The 24839-nt window shown below is 37.8% G+C and overlaps 3 protein-coding genes across 3 annotated transcripts; all 3 read right to left on the reverse strand.

Annotated features, from left to right (window-relative positions):
* Positions 1-1418: 1418 nt before the first annotated feature.
* Positions 1419-5454, reverse strand: LOC113760108 (scarecrow-like protein 14). Its single transcript, XM_027302681.1, has 2 exons — positions 5127-5454; positions 1419-4313 (listed from the first exon to the last, which is right to left on the reverse strand). The coding sequence occupies exon 2, from the start codon at positions 4290-4292 to the stop codon at positions 2061-2063; it is 2232 nt and encodes a 743-aa protein (XP_027158482.1). The 5' UTR covers positions 4293-4313; positions 5127-5454; the 3' UTR covers positions 1419-2060.
* Positions 5455-8753: 3299 nt separating this feature from the next.
* On the reverse strand, positions 8754-10885 carry LOC113774617 (acetylajmalan esterase-like). The gene is made up of 5 exons (XM_027319191.1): positions 10606-10885; positions 9743-9955; positions 9451-9599; positions 9070-9343; positions 8754-8962 (listed from the first exon to the last, which is right to left on the reverse strand). Exons 1-5 carry the CDS (start codon positions 10883-10885, stop codon positions 8754-8756), a joined length of 1125 nt encoding a protein of 374 aa, XP_027174992.1.
* Positions 10886-11906: 1021 nt separating this feature from the next.
* Positions 11907-17914, reverse strand: LOC113750611 (telomere repeat-binding protein 1). The gene is made up of 10 exons (XM_027294571.1): positions 17587-17914; positions 15718-15932; positions 14776-15619; positions 14482-14697; positions 14311-14373; positions 14134-14213; positions 13449-13690; positions 12781-13110; positions 12555-12618; positions 11907-12435 (listed from the first exon to the last, which is right to left on the reverse strand). The coding sequence occupies exons 2-10, from the start codon at positions 15796-15798 to the stop codon at positions 12259-12261; spliced, it is 2097 nt and encodes a 698-aa protein (XP_027150372.1). The 5' UTR covers positions 15799-15932; positions 17587-17914; the 3' UTR covers positions 11907-12258.
* Between the last annotated feature and the right edge of the window lie 6925 nt (positions 17915-24839).

A 24839-nucleotide genomic window follows, 5' to 3' on the forward strand; every position in this document is an offset into this window, starting at 1 on the left:
CACAGCACTCTTCTAGCCCCTTGGAATCAACATAAAGCAATACTCTGTCAAGTCATTCTGATAATTCAACCTCTTCCTTATAACGCTGCACGCTGCTTGTTGCTTCTTCCAACGCATGAATCGCTATCATCATGATATTGATGCTTCCTTCCCCTTCAATCCTTTCTTTATCCAACTTCTCCGTGTCATCAATTTTCCCCTTGGCCACGAGCTTCACATTCTCCAAGATTTGATGGTAACTCGTCCAAACCGATAACCAATTGTTCCCCATTTTGAAGAAAGCAATCCCATCATCAAGTCCACAGATTGTCCATAACTAGCTTAACCTTCTTATAAAACCAATATCAAAGCTCAAGAATTGAACCATCAACCCCAAGCGCAAAATAGGAAGATTAGGTTTAATCAATGATCCCAGCATATTAATGAAGTTGTTTTACATCATAATCCAGATATTTGCAACCGTCACAGTGACAATCTAACCTTCTTTCAGTCATTCTCCAGCACACTATCAGTTTTTAGTTTCAACCCTCCGAGCTGATGGTATTCTGGATGCCCCGTGATGATGGAGCTACGCCCCAAATCTCCATAAGGAAACAGAAAGCGATGATGAAAAATTTGCTGGTATAAGAAAAATTAAAAAATTGTTATTTGCACTTCATTTTTTGTTATTTACACCCCCACCATTTGCTTTATAACATAATCTAATAAATGAAAACTAGATGATTAAAATGATAGTAGGAGTGTGATTTAACAAAAATGAAAGTGTAAATAACATTTTTCAATGCTTAATATGTTTTAGTGGCCCTTCCGCTAAATATTTAACGCATATGGTAGAGTCCGCCTTGATTACGAATTCGGTTTGTCAAAATGTGGCATGGGAATAGACTATTCGAATCATGGGCGTAATTTCTTTTTCCTGCCCCTTTAAGTAATTCCAAAGCGCGTTCTCCACAGAACCTTAGAACAAAGATCTTAGCCATTATTATGTTTTTGTCAAAAAGATCTTAGCCACTAAGCTACATCCTTTTCTTTAATAAATATCACGTCAACCGCGAAGTTGCGAGAATGTTCAACCATGTGAATTAAGAACGAACTAGAAATTATGTCCATTATCCCAAAATTCTAATAAGTCTCATGGGGACCTAAGTCCTGGTGGAATCCAAACAGCAGTCAGAGACCTTGAAGGGGCCATGTCACAAGGCGTCAAACACTTTGGGAACATGTTCGACAACTGCACCTAAAAAGTCAAACTACACTGGCAACAACAAGCATCAGTTGCCCAGACCAACAACATTGCTCACCGGTCCTACGGAAAGAATCTCCGTGAGAAAAAATCGAAAAGACAATGAGAGCAGCCCATAAAAGCATCAAGTCAAAAAGAAAAAAACAACCAATCTTCACCTCAGCAAATTGACAAGTACCGAACAAAACACAAGAACATAGTCATCATATTGTAGATAGTTAGGTCATAGCGGTCCATAACAGCAGCCTTTATAAAATAAAACTAGCATTACCTCGTACTGAGGTTTTACAGGGTAAAACTATCATTGCTACGCAAACAGCTAGAGACACTGCCAAGAGAGTGGAGGAGTTTAATCAGCTCTCTACAAACATCTTGACGAGCTAAACTAGAGGGCAAGTTGATGAAATTAAGAAACTGGCGATCCTAATCTGATCTTCAACTTATAATGCTGTCAAAGAATGGCAGCATCCAGTATCAAGCTCAAACTCCGGAAATTTCTGACTCCAGATCTAACTGGCACTTGTATAGCAGATGGGCATGGTGGGAAGCGTGTATTGTCCGTACATAGGAGGAGACTGCCAGCATATAGAGATACTCAGAAACATGCCTGTGCAGGAGACCACAGAATGTGGGTTTTCATGTGCACGTAGTTTCTTTTGTGCATGTGCATGTGTGTGCCTTCGTGTATGTAGGAGAGAGAGACGAAAAAAGAGAGAAGTTGAATCTTGATGACAAGCTTCGAGGTCTTTCGCATTAACATAAAATTCCGGGTGCGCTGAATATCTACATCCAAACAAGGATAATAGGATAGAGTCCTCTATGCAGGTGACCAGCACGAGCTAGAATAGAGAATGCGACCTTTCCAACCTTGCAACATCCAACTACCATCTTCATCAAAAACAAAATCTTTATGGTAACCTCCCTTTACCTTACCCCTCAACTTTTCTAAAAGTTCTTGATTCAAAGGAAGAGGCTTAAATCCAGCTCGTGTATGGCGAACCTGCCATTGCTTGTAAGTCTCAGGCCTCACCACTCTCTCTGCGCCCTCACAAGCAATAATATTTATAGCTTCACGCCCAAAAAACTGTTGCTCAAGATTCATCCTCTGAAGATCTTCACGTGGTAAGGTAGCATCAAAAATATCAAATAATGACGAGTAATGGAAGAGGGCCTCCCTGAATCGAGTTACAAAGAAAGGAGCACTATAGGACCCATTAGTCACAGCATTCACGAAAATATCTGGATTCATCTTCCTGATTAGCCTTAAAACAGCATCCCTTGGACTGTCCACCTTGACTGTCTCATCAAAAAGGTTATTAAATTGAAACAAAGCATTAACAGCAAGCACCTCACCTTCAGCAATATTCAGATCCTCAACTTTAATTGCCTCCCAATTTTGTTCTGCTATGGCTTGATATTCAAACGGCACATGAAATCTCTCACAATACCTAGCTAACCGCCTCCCTGTCTCTTCAACTCTTTCTGATGGCCTGAAACCAGGTTGAGGCCGCTCAATTCCAGTGATGCGGAGCTTGGGAGGCCCACCAGGTCTGGTTGAAAGATGATGAATTAATATTGGCCATTGGAAACCATAAAGGATACCAAAATCTACAATGTGCAGGGTTTTGGCATCTGATGCTTTATGCACGATCATCTTATTGGCAAAAAAAATTGATATTTTCTTGAATGGGCAGGCTGAAAGATAAACCTGGTAAGCCTTCAACTTCTCAGCAGCTGAGATCCTTTTGGATGCTAAGGCCGCATATATCTCAGTTCCAGTGCCCGCCAAACGTGCCTCAAGACCGTTTGCAAATATGCTGGCCAACCTCTGGCACGCATCACCTGAGGGAGATGAGTGCTGCCTAATCTGCTTTAATTGTTCACGTGCGGTCCTTTGATCATCATTCGCAACAGATTGAGCACAGCTAATTAAGAGCGTCCTCAAATCCACAGCTTCACTTTTACTCCCCTGGTTCCTAGAACGAGTTTTTCCACCACCAGTTCCATCTGGAAGTCCATTCTGCTGCCCAGTCTTGTTCGCTTCATCATGTAACTGAGCAGCAGCATGACACCATTTTAGATCAGTGCAAAGAAGCACTCTATCAAACATCTCAGACAATTCAGCCTCTTCATCGTAAACTGCCGATTGCTTGCTGCTCCTCTGCTGTTCTATATCACTTTCCTGTCGATGAAGATGCTTCCTTCCCCTTGAGCCATTAGGAGAATGATCACCGTCATCCTTCTCTTCCTTGACCTTAGACTCCAGAAAAATCTCCTCCGACTTTGGAGGCAATGCATACTTATCCAAGTCAATAATCAATTGATTACCACTTGGTAGAAATTTACTAGCTTCTTCCATCCCCTTCTTGAACTGCAAAATGGACTCACTATCACTAAATATATTCGGAATCGGGTTATTGTATGCAAGAGAGTTCAACTGCCCATTCATATGATTACCGAAGCTGCTCACAGAATTAAACAAAAGATTTGAACTGTTCTCAGAAGACAACGGGAAAGAGTAGTCCAAAGAGTAACTCTGCCCCGCCGCAGATTTATACTCTCCAGGCTCAACAGAACTACTGGAAGTACTGCTGCTGTTTGCACTATGCTCGCTCGCGCTTCCAAACAGGCTGTCCGGGCTCTCTGCGTTTTGGTCAACCCGGTACGGAGATGGAGGATACTTCTGGCCAAGTGCATCATATAAGGATTTCTCAGCAGCTCGTAAAGCCAGAGGATCAGGGAACATGCTGGGCTTCTCCTCCATGTTCTCTTCCAAGAGTATCTGGTTCAGATACCTGAGCACGGGATCTGAGTCACCATCATCTGGAGAATCCACCTCAGAGCTCCCACTTGAGAAAGCAGGAAGATTACCAGTGCCAGGACTGGGTGAGAAAGAAGATGTATCCACGAAATTAAGATCTAAAGCATTGTCACCAAATTTGAAGCCATTCAAAAGATTAGGAGACTCCTCGAAAGTTGGTAAAACAATCTCATCCTCGAATTTGAAACCGTTAACAGAATCAGGCAATTGGTTAAACCGTGGATCCATGCTGGCATAACCCTTGAAACCCTGTTTTCAAAATACACAACCAAAAAAATAGTTCGATGAGCAAGTAAGCCCTAATCCTTAATCACAAAATTAGCAACGCGGCCAAATAAATCCTAGCTATCAAATTACCAATAAAAGACTAATAATTTAAAAAATAACAACTAAAGTATTCGCTCAAAGATAGTCCAATCACAAGCATTCAACACTTAATGCATATTTAATTTTGTACTCCTACGTTAGACTGCATGAAATAGTGAACTCAAAAAGAAATCATTTCTATCACTAGAGCACTAAAATTAAAGCATGGAGGACATCAGATACAAGTCAATAAAATCTCTACCGTTTCAGAAACAAAAAAAAAGATACAAATTCAATAAAATGAAGAAACTAAAATAAGATCAAAGAATTTAAGAGCCATGAATTAAATGACAAATTTAAAATTTAATCGAAATTATACGTGCATATCGAATCTCTAAAATGATTTTCATGAACAAAAAAATTAATTCCCACACATCAATTACCAAAAGCATAAAACATGGCGAACGGAGAAGTAACAGAACCCACCAAAAATTAACACACCGAGAACTACAACTAAGACAAACCCACAAATTTCAGGAACTAAATCAACCAGAAATAATAAAAAGAAAACCCCTAAAACAAACACCAAACTGATCCCCGACTACAAAGACATGATTCTTAAACTATCAAAACATGATGCTAAAAACAAAACAGAAGCCAAAACGTAAAATAAATTTCTCATCTCTTTCTTGCTTTTTTTTTTTATTTTTTATTTGGCGCTCTTATTGATATTTTTCAGGGCAGAGCTGTGCGTACCTGGACAAGGCTTCCAGAAGTGAAAGAGAAAGGAGAGGACCGAATATCAGGGCAGTGGAATGGGCACTTTAAGCTGATTATCTTCAGGAGAAAGAAAGAAAATAAAGAGGGAAAAAGAAAAAGATAGTCTTACTAGAGACTACAACTAAAACTGGAGCTTGTATCCAACTCTCCCTATTTATAGAGATAGGGAAGAGCAGAAAAGTTGAAGAGATAGATTTACCACTACTGTAATCAGAGGAAGATTCGCTGAAGCAGGGGGTGGTCAATGGTGAATGGTGAATGTTTGGGACTGGGAAAGAGAAGGTGTAAACCGGCGGTGATTTTTATAGCGATTTGCAGAAAGGGGGCTTTTTTGGGATATAATATAATTAATATCACCAGCTACTGCTAATCACACAGCCACCATTCACTGTTGCTTGGAAGCATTTGGATTCCACTTTCCATGGCCTATCAAATAAAAGTCGTATGGGTTTGATTTTTTTTTTGAAGCAATTAGTATGGGTTTGATTGATCGGGTCATCGTATGGAAATTTATTCGGTCCCGTGGCTTGAGGATGGGGTTACTTGTTGCGCGAGACAGATAGGGATGAGATAATTCTCAGTAGTTATCTTCCACCTTTTGACTTTTCCTCTGGAAAATTGAAATTCGTCCTCTCATTAGCTGTATTTGGCTATAAGGTGTCGATTTGACACTTGCTATGTTGCCATTGCACCTAGGATTTACGGGCTTGTTTGTCAAACAAGTTTTTGATCAAATTTATTTATTACTTAAAAGTTTTTAACAACTTTAACTACAATAATTTTAAAAAAATCTCTCAAAATTTTTAAATTATACACTTCAAAATATCTAAAAATTTACACACTTCAAAAATTTTTTCTACAACTTTTACAATAAGTTACAGTAAAATTTTAGATAAATATTTAAAAAACTCATTTGACAAACGGGACCTATTTACGTCAAACTGACTTACCAAATTTACAATTTACCCTCTCTTGTACTGTCCAATAATTTAGATATTTTCCCAATTTAATCTCATCTTTACAAATTTCAACAAATTAACAATTGAAACTCACTTTGATGAGTATTTATTCTGCATCGGTCCATGCATAACTAGAGGTCAGTATTTGGATCTTGGACACTAGTAAATGAATAGCTGTCTAGCTGTTGATGTTTTTTTGACAGCGACACTTTGGAGACTGCTATTTCCGTTGTTTGAGTGTGAATGTGCTGAGAAATATTTAGAAAAAAAAAAATTTCAAGGAAGGGAAATTGCGATGAAATTAGCGCATTCTTGTGCTCTGAAATTAATTCGGTGAAAAATGGAGTCAATATTTGTGAGTCCCATTGTAATGGAAAAAAAAAATTTATTCCCCCTGTTTCACTTTTATAGTCTTGATTTTTTTTTTTTACATAGTTTAAGAAAATTAATTAATTTTATTGGAAGAGTAAATTGAATTTATCGTTTTTCTAAAATGCCCTTACATTGACTATTCGGATTCCTATTTTGTGAAATTTTTATTGAAAAATGTATAGCAGTAATTTGATGTATGTGAAGTAAAAAGATAGTTGAAAAATATATTTACAAAAAATATAAAAGCTTTTGGGTCAAAAATGCCAATAAATTTGAGGTGAGAGGGGAAGGGAAGAGGAGAAAGAGGCTGTATAAGGGAACAGCAGAGAAAAAGGGAGATAGCAAATATACAGATCTGACTAAACCAAATGGATACTTGAATTATTTTGACCGTAAATAGGATTCGAACCCCTGAGGTACAGTCCAAAGTGAGATTTAGTCCCTTTTGGACGGCCTTATTTGCTTCTCCTCAAAATATTTAATTTTCAATACCACATGCTTTGTGGTCCAACAGGGTCAGTTGGGACCCGGACCCGTTTGCTTTTTTTCCAAAATTCAGCGGGGCGTTGAGTTGGAAATATGATCTGGTCTCGGCGTTGACGAGTCCACTCCACTCTAACCAAACTAGATAAGACTAAATAATGCTCAAAAAGTGAAGGGTACCAAATTTTTTTTGTATATGAAAAATAGAATTCAAAAGGGGTAAGCAACAAAATATGTGGTTAATATAACCAAGTTGACCAATTAGGTTTAGTCAATCCAATTTTGTTAATTTGGACAAAGTATGCAACTAATTCATTCAGCCCCATGTTGCTATTTATCGCTTCTTCTAGTTTGTTTCTATTTTTTGTTTTCAGTACAACTGAGCTAATCGTCTTTCAATATGTCGATAGTACCCTTTAGCTTCAAAGATTATGATCCTAAGAAATCAAAAGATGAAGCCAAAAAAAGAAAAAAAAGAGTGTCTCCAATTTGTACTTTGTACTACTAATTTATTATGTCTAGCGAATCTCCGTGCCATGGCAATGGCGACGGTGTTAGTTATGTAGTGTATCTTTATAGGTTCGCTCCACGTAAGATGATTTGCATGAAAACTACCCTATCAAATGAACCAAGAAAAATAACATTAAAAAGCCGATCGAGGAGAGGAATAAAAAGGGAACGAATGTTCAAATGAGGATCCGTTAGACATGCATGACTGTAACTATCCATAAGCATCGGAATTAATTATTTCAAGTATAATGATGGTTAATATATACCAAGAGCTAATATTCAAAATTTAGCAATTCCTTCCTAAACCTTTCCCACGGCTAAAATGCTTCAATGAAATAAAATGAAAAATGAAAAAAATAAAACACCTGTGAACCATTTGAAAATCGAGGAGAGAGGTAAATTGGGTGATTCGAGATGAAAAAGGTGAGAGCGAGAGAATTGAGGAGTCAAGAAACGACCCCGGCAGCCCATTGTTTTGTTGCGACTTGGGAAGACACAAGATCTTGCTGCCCAAGTTTCTTTGAATAGCTGACGTTCTTGAGTTGAAAAGTCAATGGGAGGAACTCTCCTACATTTATTTAGTTACTTATGGGCCAAAGTAAAGTACTTGGTCAGTTCCCCAGAAAATTGCCGGGAGTCGGCAATTTAATATCTATAGATCATGTAACACAAAATACATACATATATATATATATACATATACGAATCAAGTACTGATATCTATAGAGCAAGTAACACAAAAAATACTGTAATATGCAGTATTATAGAACATGGAAATGGATTGTGTAATTGACAATTCAGTTTTAATTAATTAAACTGCGCCTGGACAAGAATTATAATATTTCAAAAAAGCACATGGAATCTCGTGGGAAGTAAATATTTTATGTCAGCAGACACGCCATCGGACATTAACATAATAGGCGCCATCGATAACATATCATACTCAGAGTTTCGACCAAGCTGTAATTACGTTTATGTTTTGTAAATGTATCTTTTAATCGTCTTTTTAATTTTTCGCCAAGAAGTAGATTAGGGTTCAGAGAATGCATCCATCATCATCTCGAACTGAGTATGATAACCAAAAATAATTCATGAAGTTCCATAAAAGAATTGGAATACTTGCATAATTGTTGAAGAAATTAGCCGAATGGGCTTCCCGTTTAGGCTAAACTAAATTACTGGACTGGAAAAAAAGAAAAAAAGAAGAAGCAAACTCGGTCTAAAACATAACCGCACTAGCTAGGAGCTTGTAGAAGAATATAGAAAAGTATGGACTTGTTCAACGGTGGCAATGGAGCTTCCAGAGAAAATCAGCAACTAACCAATCCACCATTATGTGGTAAGCCTCTTGAGTCATATGAATTCCATCCCAGCTGACGTATCTGTAGGGATCAGGGCAAGCTGTAGCCCCTGGATATCCACACATTCTCGTCTGATTGAAGTTGTACTCCCCTCCTCCTCCACAGCAAGCTCTTTGTAGCTCAAAACCTAGTCCAAAAATTTGTCCACAATATCCACATGATGTTTCGCATAATTATATACCCTCCTAGAAAGTCAAATTGGTACTAAGTACAGAGACAGGCTTGCAGACGTACCTCTAGATTTAGCTATCTGGAGAAGATGTTGAAATGCACCGTAATAGTCCCCGTATGCAATTGTTACCTGTGGGTTCTCCTTTTGCAGTTCTGAAATTGCCCTCTTCAGCAGACTATTATGGAGTGTGGCAAAGCTGTTTAATCCCTTCAAGCAATGATTCTCGTCATAGTCGTCTGGATTGTCTGTGTTGAAGCCTGTGAGATAAACTGGCAGACACCCAATTGGAAAGTTCCCAGGAACCACTATTCTCCTTGCTCCAAAACTAATGACCCTCTGAATAAATATATCATGGACAAGACAAGGAGGAAAAAGAAAATAAAAAAAGCAATTAAAAAGTAAGCAATACTACTAATAAGAAGACCAGGGCTGCAGAAGCTAACCTCAACAGCTTTCTTGATTGAGGCAACAACCTGAGGTACGAAGTCTAGAATTTCAACTTTGCGTTTGTTGCTAAAGAATGCATAATTATAATCGTTGCCTCCGATTTCACCCACCATAAAGAGAGCGTTTCTTAGCTTCGTTTCACAGTCTGTATATATTTGAAAAAAAAAAAAAGGAACGGAAACAAAGAGAGAAATTCAGTGTCATGCACGAAAAAGTTAATAATATAAACTGGTATTTTTTTTTGGGACAAAAATTGAATAGAAACTAAGTAAATACTAAGTTGCATACGTCTCTGGCTGCCGCAAAATTCGTGAAAATGATCTTTCATCCATTCCAGTTGGACGTCGAGGGAACTATTGGTCACTGGATTTCTAATCTTATGACGATCGAGAGTAGCTGATGACAGTGCTGTAGCACCGGCCACCGCGAAGTTTGCTCCGTGCATAAAACTTGCCTTTGCATCCTTGATAGGATTCACAAGAGGTAGACCTGATGCCAGCGCTGTATTAAAGCAATACATCAAATATGCAGTCAGCACTGGTTTCAGAACAAGGTATAACGGCCAGAAACAAGAACAAAGTGCAATCCCAGTGTGACAATTGTCGTACCTTACCAATTCCATGCATATTTTCTTTAAGAAGAGACGAAAAAGATTCGGAAAGCATACATCGAGGAATCACCAGTAAACATCAGTAGCAGACAGCAGATAATACTACGCTGTAGGCTTAACTGAGTAAATGTCTTAGTGGATGGGACAAAAATTGTGCATGGTTTTGCAGATATAGGTAGCTGAGAACTGTAATAGTAGTGGATAATTTGTAATTTAATTTCCTTATACCGCGCAAAACGGCAATAGTTTCAATTTTTCCGTCATGCGTGCTACTAATTTGGCATCTACGGCCTCCATGCAAATTGTTTAAAAAAAAAAAAAAAAAACAGGTTATGTCCCGAAACAGAAAAACAAATACTGACTGTGTTGATAAAAAGCAAGTGCATGCAGGTTCAAAACAAGAAGAAGCTATACCAAAATAATAATAATAATATTCAAAATAAGTTTGAATCGTTAAACACAATTAAATAAAAATTCGCAATAACAAGTTGGCAATAGCTATAAGAATTAACAGGGAGGAGACCAAAGGATGTTATTTTACCAATGTAGTCGATCATAAGAAGCCCGTCGGAGCAACGGCCGGTGGCTTCGTGGGTTAGTAAGGTCTGACCGTAGGGGGCTCGGGCGAAAGGTAAAAAGGCTCCAAGTGGAGATTCCCGAATCAAATTCCCAGCGTCTGATATGGAGTCCCCGAGTTGGTAGATTTGATCAAAGTGACAGAAAGCCAGAGGATGAGCGTCAGCGGATGGTGGAGGAGAAACAAAAAGCAAAGCTGCTGATGCAATAACAAAGAAAACAACAATGGCCCCCTTGACAGCCATTATTGCTCCCAAAGAAGAAACCAACCAACCAACCGTGGTAGTAGTACTAGTACGTAGTGTCGATCGGGGTTGCTTGGTATTTATAGAGGATGCATATGTAAACCTGTTGGAACAAAAGTTGGAATCGTAGCGGGATTGGAAAGTGGAAACCAAACTGGAGTTTGGTCATGAACCAAAGATTAAATTAACTAACCGGAATTAGAGGATGGTAATTTAAGTGCTACTACATACGTATGCGAATATAGGAGGCGTACGTTGGAACAAACGTTTGAATTCTTATAGGAAACCAACTGTGGAGTTGGTCTCCAGATGCAACTCTCAGATTCACCCACCAGTTTTACTGACGGAATTGAATTCGAGTTCTTTTAGCTTCAGGCCATCTCCTAATCCTAATCCTTATCCTACGCTTATTGAAAGTATAGCAACAAATACATACTACGTGCATGCATGGGATTGAAGCATAGCATGCAATTCGACAAACCGCTCCCCGACGCCCTGCTGATCAAATGCCAAATCCAACCGTGTCTACTGACCATCACGCTTAAAAGGTTGCATTTGTTAATCATCTTCCTTAACCAGCTAGATCCTCTCCAGTAATTAGAATCTTGTTGGTCGACTCATTTTTTGTAGCGGAAGCTAAAGCTTTTGCTCGATTCAACTTGCATTCGGGACTGGATTAATAAGAAGGAGATCATAATCAGATTCTGCCAAGTTCAAGTAGCTAGGAGGCAGAAAGAGCAGCGGTGATCGTGTATATTGGCCTTTCATATGGAGTTGTTGGGGCAAAACCAAAAAATCGCACCAACAGGAGTAATCGACTTTTCAAGCGCAGCCATATTTGGTAAATCTTATTAAGACAAAAATATGTCATCACTTGTCAAATGGGCAGAGTCACTATGTCAGATTGCTTCAACGAGAAAGAAAAGATAAAACCGCATGCAGGACAGGGTAACAAAATTTGCCAAAGCACCAAGAACCACAATGAAGCAGAGAAAAGCAAATTAAAAGAAAATAGAAATAGTTTCAAGGATAAACAGACACTCCCCATGATTCTTTAATAACAGATGAAGTCTCGCATCATAACAAATTTACAATGGAATATATGCTACAAACAATGGACACCTCCCAACCTAAGAAATAATTATCCTCGTAAACTAACTGAGCATTATCAAAATGCAATATCTAGGCACTAAAATGTTTCTGTTAGCGAGAGCTCTTATTATATCAACCATTTACAAAAAGTGACAAACCTCCCCATGCAGGAAACTACAGTGGTCATACTTTTTACATAGTTGTATTAACGAGAAAATCAATTAGAAAACCCCTCTCTAAGGCCTTCTATTTTGCTATTGCTGTTCCCCCTGTATGCTGTGTTAGGTACTCAGAAGGCGGCAAGCCTCAGATTGCTGTTTGAACTGTGGCTTGACTTGCTGCTGTGACCAGTAAGCATGGGCAGTCAGGACTCTGTCCAACAGCTCCTGGGGCACAGGCTCGCCTCTCCTTTGTTGAGGAGATATTCTTGCTGTGTGCACCAGTGTTTTCCACTTATCCTGAAGGAGAATAGGGATACAAATTAAACAGGAAGAACAATGAAACTTCGGAGTCTGAGCCTTGAAACTGCAAAGAGAGTATGCCTATCAATCTAAATGTAGAAGAAAATGAATCTTACCTTCAGATCAACATAAGTTCTGTGTTTGGCATTGTCAAAAGCTCGCAACTTAACATCACGCCATCTGCAACATGAAAAACCAACTTGTGGGGCCAAATGAAGAAAAGAAACATAAGAGACACACATCTATGGAAGCATAGATCAATACGCACTTCAAAGAAGAGAATGTGCTAATTTACAAAAGCCAGAGCATTCTCGTAACAAAACATAGCTAATTTCAACACACCTTCCCGTGCCAAGCTTCTCAACAGCCTGTACTAGAGCTTCAACTTCAGAAACAGAGAATGGTCTACGAATGCGACGCTGTGCAGCCTCCGATCGCTTCGACTTCCGCATAGGAACCACACTTAGGGCCTCCACGTTCATAGCTTGAACAGCAACTAATGCTCTAGAATCCACTGTGCTTTTCTCCAATGACATTTCAGGAGGGGAGGGAGCCGAATCATGATCACTTTCAACCAAGTTGCTGAAATTTGTTCCTGGAGGATCTGGCAAGGCATCTGAAGTCCCCCGAAGCGGTGCAGCATTAGCAGTTGTACTTGGAGTAGGTGGATACCTAAAGATAAAGCGCAATATCTCATCAGAGACAAAAGAAGGGAATCCATGGTTCCATCAAGCTATCAAATTCCAATCAAGAACAGACAATATACCATCCAGTGCCTAACTGGCACATCAATTAGCGTAGCAGGCATGGCATACATTAGTTGCTGAGCAGCAAGTGGGCAGGTGAAGAAAGGACAGTATGCAAAGTTTCAGATAGTAAGTTCTCAACATAAGGTTTAAAGGCGTTTTTCCATACAAACAGAAATAATACGAGGAAAATGAAAGCAACAGTAGTATACAGGGTCAGCACATATACGACTTCCAGAAAGGCATATTGAATATCTAGAGTACCTTGATAGTGGTTGTGGGCTATCACAAGAAAGTAGAAATGGGTGATCTTCTAGAGACACAGGTGGGGGAGCTTGAGAAAGGTTTGGCTCCAAGGTAAAACCCAGAGCATCTAGCTTGTTATCATGGGAAATTCCAGTCTGCAATAAAGTTTTGTTATCATCTCTGATCTTCTTACCCTGAAGAAGTACACCAACACGCAATTCACCGCTAAGTATTGCAGTAACTGCCTCCATAACTGTTTTCTGCAGATCATTAAAGCAGCATTCATTAATAACTACTTTGACATAAAGATTTGGAAAAGATTGGGTGAGGTTCAACAACAAATTAAAAATTAAAAAAAAAAATCCATGTCCTGCGGATGCTTCAGAAAAATGTATACGAAGCAAAGGCACCCAGATGATTGAAAGATAACAACGTTAAAATGCACTCTCAAATCAATTTGGATTCTTCAGGGGAAGATGATTCCAAAGATTCCAAGGTCTGTATTGTCAGTTAACAGAATCCATTTAAGCTTGCCCTTCGAAGCAACAGTTTCCACCATAAGAGGAAAGCATCTTGCCCCATTCATGCATGCAGTTTCTCAATTGAGGTAGCTCATAACATGACAAACCCCATTGCCTGTAATTATCTGTGACACTGTTATGCAGGATGTTACTTCACGAACATTGAAATAGATTTTTCATACCTTCAAAGAACCAACAGTTGCAGTTTCTGGAATCTCGATAAAGAATTCTGGAACCCTGAAAGACTTGATCTTTAGCTTAACTGAACAACAGAAAAACGTGTTAGAGAAACTCTTTAAAGGTCAGGCACTGGTTAAACAAATACCCCTTCTGAATCACTCCGTTGAAGGATCTCATACCTTGGGAGTCCTTAGACTTGAATGCTGCATGTTCACTTGCTCCAGAAATTGATGGCCCTGTTACTGCACAATGTCCCAGAATTAATGATTTGACAGCATTACATTGCAATCACAAAGAATAAAATACCACACACAGGGTTAAAGATAAGAATAATATATCTGATTTTGCACCTTTTGGCAACATTGAAGCACAAGCATCTCTATTAGAGAATTTCCCTGGTGAATTATACATTTCATCAGTACAAATGTCTCCATCCAAGTTGGATAATGAACTGCAATGATACAGCTTCCTCTTTTTAAATGGGAAATCCCTTTGAGATCTTTGGCGCTTGAAACCATTCTTCCCATCGTGATGAACATACTTCATGTCAGCATCTGATGACATCACTGCAATAGCAAATAATGACACCATATCAATGCACATATTCATAGACCAAGAAAAAATACCCATTAAGACAAACTCACCAGTTTTAAAATGTTCCCCGTCCTTCAGGTTTGGAGTTACTTTCCAATATTTAGATGCCAGTAATTTACGGATTCTGCGATCTCCAATATGGGATGATGGCCTGAAGGCATTATTTACAGTGCTGGGTTGGGTACACCCAGAAGAGTTTTCGTCATCATCTCTAGTAACTAAATTTACATTCTCCCGGTTGTGGGGGAGAGACCCACTAGGTATATGGTCCCTGGACAAGGATTTCACACTCTCATCTGAGCTCACAAGACAGGAAGGTTTTCTGTCCCAAGCTATTGGAGACTCAGAATTGTAAATGTCATCCCTTGCACAAATTGACAACTTCAAATCATTTGGCTCAACCTTTATCTGTCTTTTTTTTTCACCATCTAATTTACAACCAGGAGAAACCCTGCAACCAAACAGCTCAATATCTGCTTTTCCATGTTGAAAATTGCTTTGATCACTAATTAAACGTTCAGCAGATCCAACCTTCTCAGAGCACTCAGAAGTTGTTATTGCGGATGTTGGTCCTGAACAAGCATCATTTTGAGTGTGTGCAAGCTCCTTCGGACAGTTATTCAAACTGGGAGCCTGTAAGACTAGCTCAGAAACAATGAAACTCCTATCGCTACAGTCCTGATTAGAAAAGTTGCTGACATGCTTATTTTCTTCCAGCATTCCCTCCTTAGCCAAACTTTTGCTAGCTTCATATTGATCTTTACCACTACTACCCATATCCGTAGAACTAGGAGAGCTTTCCCCCTCCAAGAGTAGCTTGCCAGCTAGAGTAGCCAACAAGTCAAATGCACACATCTGGCTATCATCAGTTATTCTTCTGTTTATACCCCTTCTCTACAAGTTATGAAAATTTAGGAAAGCAATCAGTACTTAGAAGCACAATCAAAATACAATTGGAAAAAAAAAAGGAAAAAAAAAAAGAAAAAAGATACCCTGGCTGATCTAGCTCCTCGAGGAGTGGGAGGCACCTGATAACCATTAAATCCATAGTCTAACCTTTTCTGCAACACCATATCTTAGAAACCATGTCAAGAGGAATTCAATAAACATAAAGCTTCTGCATCTTTGGCAACTCTGTACTGTAAAATCCCCACATCACTAAGCATGCACAATCAACCTCCGCTGAAAAGTTTAGTCATAAAAGAACCTACGTACAAAGAAAATACCAAAATGAGAAAAGCTCCAAATAACATGACTTAGAATTTTTTGTAATATTTTGAATGATGTATTACAAATAATGGACGAAGCATCATGGAAAGAGTGGAAATTTATAAAACAAACATTGCAGCGCTATTATAGATGCATGGTAATCACAATGCTGACAAAATTTTTTTTTTTTATATATATATAAGCATCTCAGCGAAATGATGGATTCTGAAAACGCAAAACAAGTTATACATAATTGAGCCTTCCAAAATAAAAGATCCATTTGGCACCAGAAAGAGAGAGAAAAAGAGAGAAAATTATTTTAAAAAGAAGAAGGAGGAGGAGGAGGAAAGAGTCCACACTTTCGACTGGAAACTCCTGAACATGGCTGGATAACAGAAGAAAAGGAGTGCATGAACAAGAACGTAGAATTATTGCCAAGTATCCAAAATGCCATATAACTTGTAATCACGAAGTACAAGTCTGGGAAAACCAAAAAATCTTGATAGCTATAGAAGAAAAGGATGAAATTTTGTCAGGACCTTCTATGGCTAGAAAGTGAAAGCAGAGGACAAACGCTAAGACCCCTTGAAAGATTACTCCTAATGGTAAACAAATTGTTCATAAAACCATTAAAACAAAAGCATTTCCAAATCTCACCAAAATAAATTCTTAAACTTTTAAAAGCTCAATCAACCATCAGGGTCTAAGTAAAAGCTGAAGTACATACAGCATAGAACACTGGCATCAAAATGACACACCCCACTACAAATTACAAGGAGATCAACGCTCTGTGATATTCCAATGAACTCTTATGCAGCCTGAAATTTGTAAAACTTGACAGAAAAGAAAATATTTCCAATTTACTAAGCTCATAACCTCTGCAAACGTATAGATATAAACCAGATCACTACGATCTAAGTCAATTATCCCTGTTCCAGGAGAAAAACACTGGGTACCGTCCACAAGATGCATAATTCTTAGAAAATACATGAATTTCTTACACATGTGACGTCGGACTGCATAAAAAAAACCATGTAACAACAAAAAATGCCGAGAAAAAAGAAGCATCTTTAAAGGAAGGTAAAAGGAGAATAGGAAAAAAGAAAGGAAGAGGAAAAAACAGAACAGTGAAAAAACCCTCCCAAAACCCTGAGAGAAAGGAACCTTGAGTAAACATGTGGAGGTTGATGATTTAGAACAACAGGGTCCAGATCAACCAAGAAAATCTTCAGAAAATTCAGTTACTTTATAGAAAATCAAAACTGGATGGATCTAAGACATGTCCATGAATTTCAGAGTAGATAACCAAACATTTTTAGCCCCACAAATCTTCAGACATCCTCATATAAAAAGCCCGGATCAAATCTAGCAAACCCAGAATTCAGGATGGGTAGAACTTCCCCAAAAATATCCAAATTGTACATGAAAGAATTGAGTAAAATAACATTTTCCAAAAGAATTTTTTTTTTTTTTAAAAAAAGAACTGATGAAAGAATGGCCATATTGGTTGCAGAGAAAAATGTAATTCAGCCAAAAAACTCCAAAAGTTCAATCTTTCTAGCTTTTTCGTGGCAATGAAACAAAGTGGTCCACCAAAAATTCAAACTTCATCAAATGGGACACCAAAAAGCAGAGAATTTTCACCATCTCACCTTCAGAGCACCAGTATTCCTCAAAAATCACCATCACTTTCCTTCAAGACCCACAAAATATCCAAAATTTGAGCCACAATTCCTCCAAATTTGCAGAAAATTCAACCCCAATGTCACAAGATCGGAGAATTTCGCAGATAATTCAACCCACAAAACTAAACCAGAACTTATATATTTACAGATGATCAACAAAAAAAACTCCTCTAACCCATGTTTTTTAGCTTCAGTCACTCTCTCGAAAGCACAAGAATCATTTCCGACGCTACCTTCTTCAATTGCTTTTTGGTTTCCTGTTTTCTTTTTCTCCTTCCTCTCTTCCTCTCCTTTCCTTTCCTTTCCTTTCTATATCCTAAGGTCCAAAACCCTCTGAAAACCGCCTCACCAATTTGCTTAAACCCCAGTTCTTATACAAATGACCCCTGGTACCGGACCTATCGGTAATGGCCCATGGAGTTACCGGCTGCAGAGAGTTGTTCTCAGGAACCACCTAAAGACCGGCTCTTTGTGGGCCACACTCATGCCAGGTTGGGCTTTTGGATGTTGCCACGTGGAGAGATAGGAGCATCGTGTGGCCACCGCTGCCTTGCACGATCGAGAAAAACGTTGGGTCACGAAGAGAGGGGATTTTATTTAATTTTTTTGGTGCTTGTCAACATACTCTCCATTTTTTAACTCTCTGTTTTTTTTTAAACAATTGTGGGGACACATTATTTTTGGAATTCGCATAATTTTTGTTTCATGGGATTTTATCATGATGTTATAATTATTTAAAAGAAAATATATTTGAGTGGTCATGCGACTTGTGGAAACGTTACGACTAATATTCACCGGTCCTTGGGTGCTTTTGGCTTGGGTTGTTACCACATTCATGCCGAGCCAAGAAAATAGTTTTGAGGTTTTTGGTTTTCATTTTTTATGTCTAGTTTGAGGTTTAGCTGAGCAAAGGCAGTCTCAGTGCAAGAAATTGTTGCAAACCCAAAAGTTAACAAAGTACTACTAATTTGATAATGAAATACAATTGATAGGATACCATTTTTATTTGAACCCGTCCTATTTCTTTCATTTATTACAAAAAGCTTAAAAGGTTAGGTTTAAGTATAGCATACCATGCAATTGTTAGTTCTGATTGATGCCTTTGGGTTTGGTAGAAAAAAAAAAAATTTCTTGTTTCATTCATTACAATTTACATACCAAAGAAAAAAGAGGTTTTACTTTCTGAAATGTTCCTGTAAAAAAAAAAATAAAGACATTAGACGTTGTTTGTGCCGGTTCTTAATGACATGCATATTGAGAGAACTTGTAAAACACGTCAAAAATATTTTGATTTAGTTATTAAAATTGAGATTTTTAGATTTAAAGGTTTTAGTTTTAAATCTCTTCTCTCCCTTTCTATTTCTTAAATATTACTCTTCTCGTGTTAGAAAAAATTGGAAAAAAAAAAGAACTTGTGAAACCAGTATAAATTGATTAGTTTTGGTTAAGCAATGGAAATTAGTAATGTGCTATGTTTTCTTTAAAAGATAAAAACAAAAAAAAAGATAATATGAGTATGATTTATTCTAAGAATATTTCTTTTTGTGAGCGAGAATAAGAATATACTCATCGGACAAAAGAAAATGAATGGCAGGGAGTGGTTAACAACCTTTCAAGCACGTGCATTAGATCTATCCCCATCCAATTTTGTACATTTTTTAACTCCATCTTCCCATCAGATGGCAAAGATTCATCGGATCTGACGACGGAAAATAAACAAGTCAAGCAAGGGCAGTCCTGTCATTTTAACTAAAAGATTAAAAACAGTCTCCACGATAAGCACAACTGCACGTTTTCACCGAAGAAAATGTGTCCGTGTTGACAGTTACATCAGTTGCCACGGTGGACAAATGCACAATCCTACGTGGCATCACTGCAGTCCTCTGCCGGGCGCTTTTTGCTCTCCGCATTATCTCCAAAAATTTTTCATTTATCAATTTCAAAAAATAAAAAGGAGTGGGCCTTCCGCCTTTGCTTTCCTTCTGCCGCGGGGACAAACCGGAGTGACGGCGATAAGGCTACGTGGCGAGCGGAAAAGCCAGAGATAAATAACGGCGTTAGAGGCTGAGACATAAAGCCACAAAGGAGAGAGGACTTTGTGGGGTCCCACAAAGTTTTCTCCTACATTGAAGATGTCAACAAACCCACGAAGAAGGCTCCTACTCTTACATTTAATTAATTATATATATATATTATGTGGGTTCTCTCTCTTTTTTCTTTTTTTTTTTAAGTTGGTTACTGTTTTTTTAGTGTGTGTGTGTGTGTGGGTGTGGGGGACGGTTACAGCGTCAAAGATGGGTTTGCTTTTCTTCGTCAATCGGCGGGCAGTTGACACTTGTAGTATTCGGAACGTTTACAGATAAATACGGCCAGCCAGGAATCATGAGAGTTATCCCCCCGGGGAGCGAGGACTGAGGAGGAAGAAGAAGGGGGTGTTCTAAAAAGTGTCTTGAAATGTATTTTTGGCTTTTACGTGGAAGTTAATGGAGGGGGGGTGTTGGGTTAAAAAAGGTAAAAACCCGAATGATGAGTTCGATTTTTAGGAGGCGGAATTGTAGAAAGAGAATCTCTCGCAGACAGACACAGACACAGCTGACACTTGACCGAGACAAGATGTGGATAAAATGAATATTGAGTTTTTTTTTCTTTTTTTGGATAAAAAGATGGGGAGAAAAATATGGGCATTCCGTCATTTTAGTATTTAAAAATGATTGGACAAAGGAGTTTGTTGAGGGTCTTGTCTTGTGTTGGAGAAACTCTTTCTGCTATTCTTGCTCAGGATTTAGTGGGTTTACTACCACTTCACATTTATCAAAATCTCAATCTCCTCCTAAGTCCTATCAAGTTGAATTTTTCTCGAAAATCTTTTATGTTTTTATTTTTTCCTTCTGAGGCTCACTATTTGTCTTTAAAGTTCATTACACAAAGCACTTTTACCAACTCCGTGACTACAATTTAATCGTACTTTAGGATAACAGGCAGCCAGTTAATTACTATCAAGTAGTACTAGTTAGTTGTAACACTTCACTCGGATAAAAAGCGTGATTTTGATGATGAATTTCTCACAATAATTAATGTTAAAATAAAAAATTATCACAAAAGTAGTGTTTTGTAGGAAGTGTTTCTATTATAAGGGTCGCTGCAAGTCACAATATCGGTTTAAAGGTTGTTCGATTTATTTTTTCATTTTTTTTTCACGGCTTAAGAATTTTTGAAGTTAAGATTTTCAATTGCATTTTTTTATTTTCGATTGATTAACTTATCATCAAGGGTCATGATTTGAAAGAGCAGGGAAAAAATGTCTTTTAAATCTTTTGCCACAATACTAATTTGCGGCGAACGAATTAAAATATTTTTTTTCCCTTAACCTGATTTGCAGCGGTTTGGAAAAGTTTTTTCTTTAATTTTTGACCGTTGATCATCCTTTGGAAAAATCTTTAATCGCACATCAACGGTCTTGAATTTTTCATTAGCCGCAACAAAAGCTTTTTGACTAGTCAAACGATACAACTTTCATTAGCCGCAAATTACATTTGAGGCGATAGAGCAAACCTGCAATCTAATATTAGTTTTATTAATAATTGTTATATAATATTAGTAATTGTTTTAACCTATATATATAATGTATCAGCATTAGCTTTTTTATATATTCAATATGGTATCAGTAGTTCTCATTACTGAAATGTCGGTTTATTTTTTTTAGATTAAATGCATAATTTGTGATTTTTTTTGTTGCTTCTTTTGATTGTAAAATTAATAGCACTAATAACTACGGTAACTACCAGTAAATAGTAAATAGTATAATTAAATGTCAAGACTGTAAAATTAATAGCATTAGTAACTACGGCAACTAATAGTAAATAGTATAAATTAAATAGTTAATAGTACTGGTACTAGTAAAATGCCGGAGTAAAATCTTAGTAAAATTAATTAATAAGATCCGAACAGCTACAATTGGGACGAGATCTACTACATAGGAGGATACATTAGAAATATGGCTGTTCCACCACTCTGCGCGATAAGGGCAAGAGGTGCGTTGGCGAGTGATATTTAGATTTTAAGAAATTTTCTTTTCAAACCTCTCGTTTTATTATCATTTGAGTTTTTATTTAATTATTGTACCCATTTATCATTAAATGTTGCATGATTTATCATTATTTAAATTAACATTAAAACCAAAGTATTAAAAAATGGATGATTTGGCCAAATTTAATTTTTAATTACTTTTGTATTTTCAACCGGAACCTTAACAAATTTTTATAGCATGCTTAATCACCGCTTATGAAATTAGCACAATTCTTGTAGGTAAATTAAATTTTAGGCTTCCACGATTTGGGTTTACATATTAAGGTTTTAGTGTTAGGGTTTAGGGACTAGGGTTTTAGGGTTAGGGTAAGGATTTTACGAAAAAAATAATAAACAAAGGAATCGCCGGACATGAGCTTGGTGGCAATTCCTTTTTAATATAACATTCTTCGCGGCTTGTGAAATGAGCGGCAAAGCTTTTCCAAAAAAAAATAATAATAATAATGTATCCTCTCCGATAATTTCATTGGCAAAAAAAATTGAAAATTAAAATAATTTTTTTATGAAGCCTCACGTACTATTTGCGGCGTCCCTTCAAGCAGAAACGCTCCTCAACTAACTCCACTTTTGAGATAATTTTTTATTTTAACATTATTCTAAGAAATTCGCGGATTTTGATTGATGAAAGTTTTTAAATTTTCATTTTTTCACCAAGACAATCTTGACATGAAAAAGCTAGGAAATGACATGATGATTCTGCAAAACAAAAAACAAAAACAGAAAAAAAAGAAGGAGATTAATCAATAATTCCTCAGTCGTAGGCCCCTCGTTGACAACCTCAGAAGAAAAGATCGTTTTCACTACCAAGTTAAATTTTGAATTCAAAATGCTGTGAGGACTTAACAGTTCTTTCCACCAAATTTCTAATCTCCAATGCATCATAAGCGAAGCCAACTGATCAGTCTCTTCTTGTGTATTGTTCAAGCAATCGGGGGTTTTTTTTTTTTTGCCCTTTTTATCACTCAAAGAAACTTTGCAAGATGACTTTAATTTGGTAACCACATGGCACCAGCAATCATACTAGTATACTAGTAGTATCTTACCCTGTTTGTGGTCAACTGAGTTCCAACTTTTTAGAATCCGAGTCTATAACATGCTTGCCGTATTACATTCACAAGAGGCACTTTCAACTCGAAATTTCGGACCAAATAATCTCAAATCAAGTTAGATAGCAGATAATAACATCAATCTTATCTTAAAAAGAAGAAAAACCCATCAGGATTAATCAGTCCACTCCATAGTAAATAATTACACGTACTTTTCCTGACTCGTGAATGGCTTCGAGTGTTTGAATATTAAATGCACTAATCTCCTCATTTCAGTTAATCGATGCAGCGTTTGTTTGATCCAAATGCCTCCAAAGAAAAACAAGTCATCCACGAGTTTGGCACTTGGAAATTAGTTTAACGAACTTGTTCTACTTAATTTGAAAGTACACTGCTACTAACTCTCCGTTTCGACTTGCAGAGAAACACGAAAAGGTGTGTATGTCGATTATTACTAGAAAAAGGGCATAACGTAGTTGAAGTGACCAAAGGAAACCCTTTTTATATGCGTTGTCTATTTCTAGACATACACACGTAAGTGTGTGTCCCATAAAAGGATTAAAAACCTTTTACGTTGTAGTTTAGGACTATGAAATTTAAGTACTATCTACTTGGCCCTAACGCGGGGTGTTTCGATTTTGTCACCAGCTGGTGCTCGAGCCATTAGTGGAACCTGGGATGCCTAAAAACTTAGGAGCACATGACAGCCCTAAGAGCTTCAGACCAACTTCATTTTGGTGCCTTAGCTGGTGGGGGACCGGAAGTTGAGCTTGAGGTTCGTCCAATTTGCTTTTCTTTAATTTTATTTCCCCCAGAAAGGCTGGAGGAGACCGATCAAGGTCAAAAGACTCTGCTGCTTTTGGTTTATTCTTCTTAAAGAAAACCTGGCAACAGCAAATTTTGATTAGAAGCAACATTTTTTTTTTGGGTGTGCTGACAGGCACGTCACCCCCATATGCTTACAAATTTCTAAATCAATTAATCCGGTCAAATTGTGATGGGATATTGGGACCGTAGTAGCTGTTTATCTAGTTATGGTGGTTATTTCTTTCACCGGAATGGGTGGCGTGAGTTGTTTTCTTGTTTCTCGTCTATTTTCCCTTTTAGCATGAGTCGGCCGTACTCTTTTTTGTTCTTCAGTTGTGCTTGCCATTTTCGATCCACTGGTAGCAGCTAATCATCTACTCTTTGGTCGAAACCCCTCTAAACCTAACTAACAAAAGCTAAGGGTTGTGATTACAGGTTTATAGCAGTAAGTAAGTTGCATTTTTACCGCTGGTACGACGGGATAGTAACTCCTCCCTCTGAACGATCGATCCAATTAGGTAGCAAACTTAGTATACTATCTATTAACTTGTATGTGCATAGAAACTTAGACGGTTGAAGCTATACAACGTCTATGCAGTGAAATTGATCAGATTATGAGCCTGCGCTGAATATTTTCATTCATGGATGAATTCGAATCTCAATTTCCATGCACGTAGGGAGTTGGTTTTGCAATTTATCGTAAATAAAGCTACATGTAAGTGCTTGATTGACAAGGAATGATGGGGTCATGTTATTTCTCCATGCACCATTAATTAATGGTCATCTAGTTTTCTGGTTGAGCAACAATTAATGGACATCTCTGTATCGGATAGCAATTCAATCCAAAGAATGCGGAGAAATTGCATTCTTCCGAAAGAAGAAAGAAGAAGAAAAGCAATGAGAGGAGGACATGAAAGGCCCCTATCGCTCGCTTTTGGAATTTTATGGTATGCGTTTGGCTCACCATCTTTTCCATGTTAGTTACCTGTAGGTACTTAAATCTGGACACAGACAACTCTACTCTTAATTCGACGGCCGAGTCTTAGCACAAAACTTTCAGAAACACAAAAAATAATAATAATGATGATAAATGCAACCACCCCGTAAGTAATCCACACCGGCTTCAGATGTTATTGCAAGCAACGGGACAGAGAAAAAGTTAATGAACAGATATCGTATGGGTGAAATGGGAGCAGAGGAATTTTCAGCGTATTCTGTGCTGACAAATGCCGTCCCAATGGTTATAAAAAGGGGGGAGGAAAAACTGAAAAAGCCATCCAA

This window comes from Coffea eugenioides, chromosome 1 (genome assembly GCF_003713205.1).
Source record: "Coffea eugenioides isolate CCC68of chromosome 1, Ceug_1.0, whole genome shotgun sequence".
Lineage (NCBI taxonomy): Eukaryota > Viridiplantae > Streptophyta > Magnoliopsida > Gentianales > Rubiaceae > Coffea > Coffea eugenioides.

Coding starts and splice junctions, on each gene's coding strand:
- LOC113750611 (XM_027294571.1), bottom strand. CDS start 15,798: ATGGTGTTGCAGAAAAGGTTAGACTATGGATTTAATGGTTATCAGGTG. Junction 14,374..14,481: donor TGCTTCAATGTTGCCAAAAG/GTGCAAAATCAG, acceptor GACATTGTGCAG/TAACAGGGCCATCAATTTCT. Junction 13,111..13,448: donor AGCCCACAACCACTATCAAG/GTACTCTAGATA, acceptor CTTTATCTTTAG/GTATCCACCTACTCCAAGTA.
- LOC113774617 (XM_027319191.1), bottom strand. CDS start 10,885: ATGGCTGTCAAGGGGGCCATTGTTGTTTTCTTTGTTATTGCATCAGCA. Junction 9,344..9,450: donor CAATCAAGAAAGCTGTTGAG/GTTAGCTTCTGC, acceptor ATATTTATTCAG/AGGGTCATTAGTTTTGGAGC. Junction 8,963..9,069: donor CCAGATAGCTAAATCTAGAG/GTACGTCTGCAA, acceptor TTTTTGGACTAG/GTTTTGAGCTACAAAGAGCT.
- LOC113760108 (XM_027302681.1), bottom strand. CDS start 4,292: ATGGATCCACGGTTTAACCAATTGCCTGATTCTGTTAACGGTTTCAAA.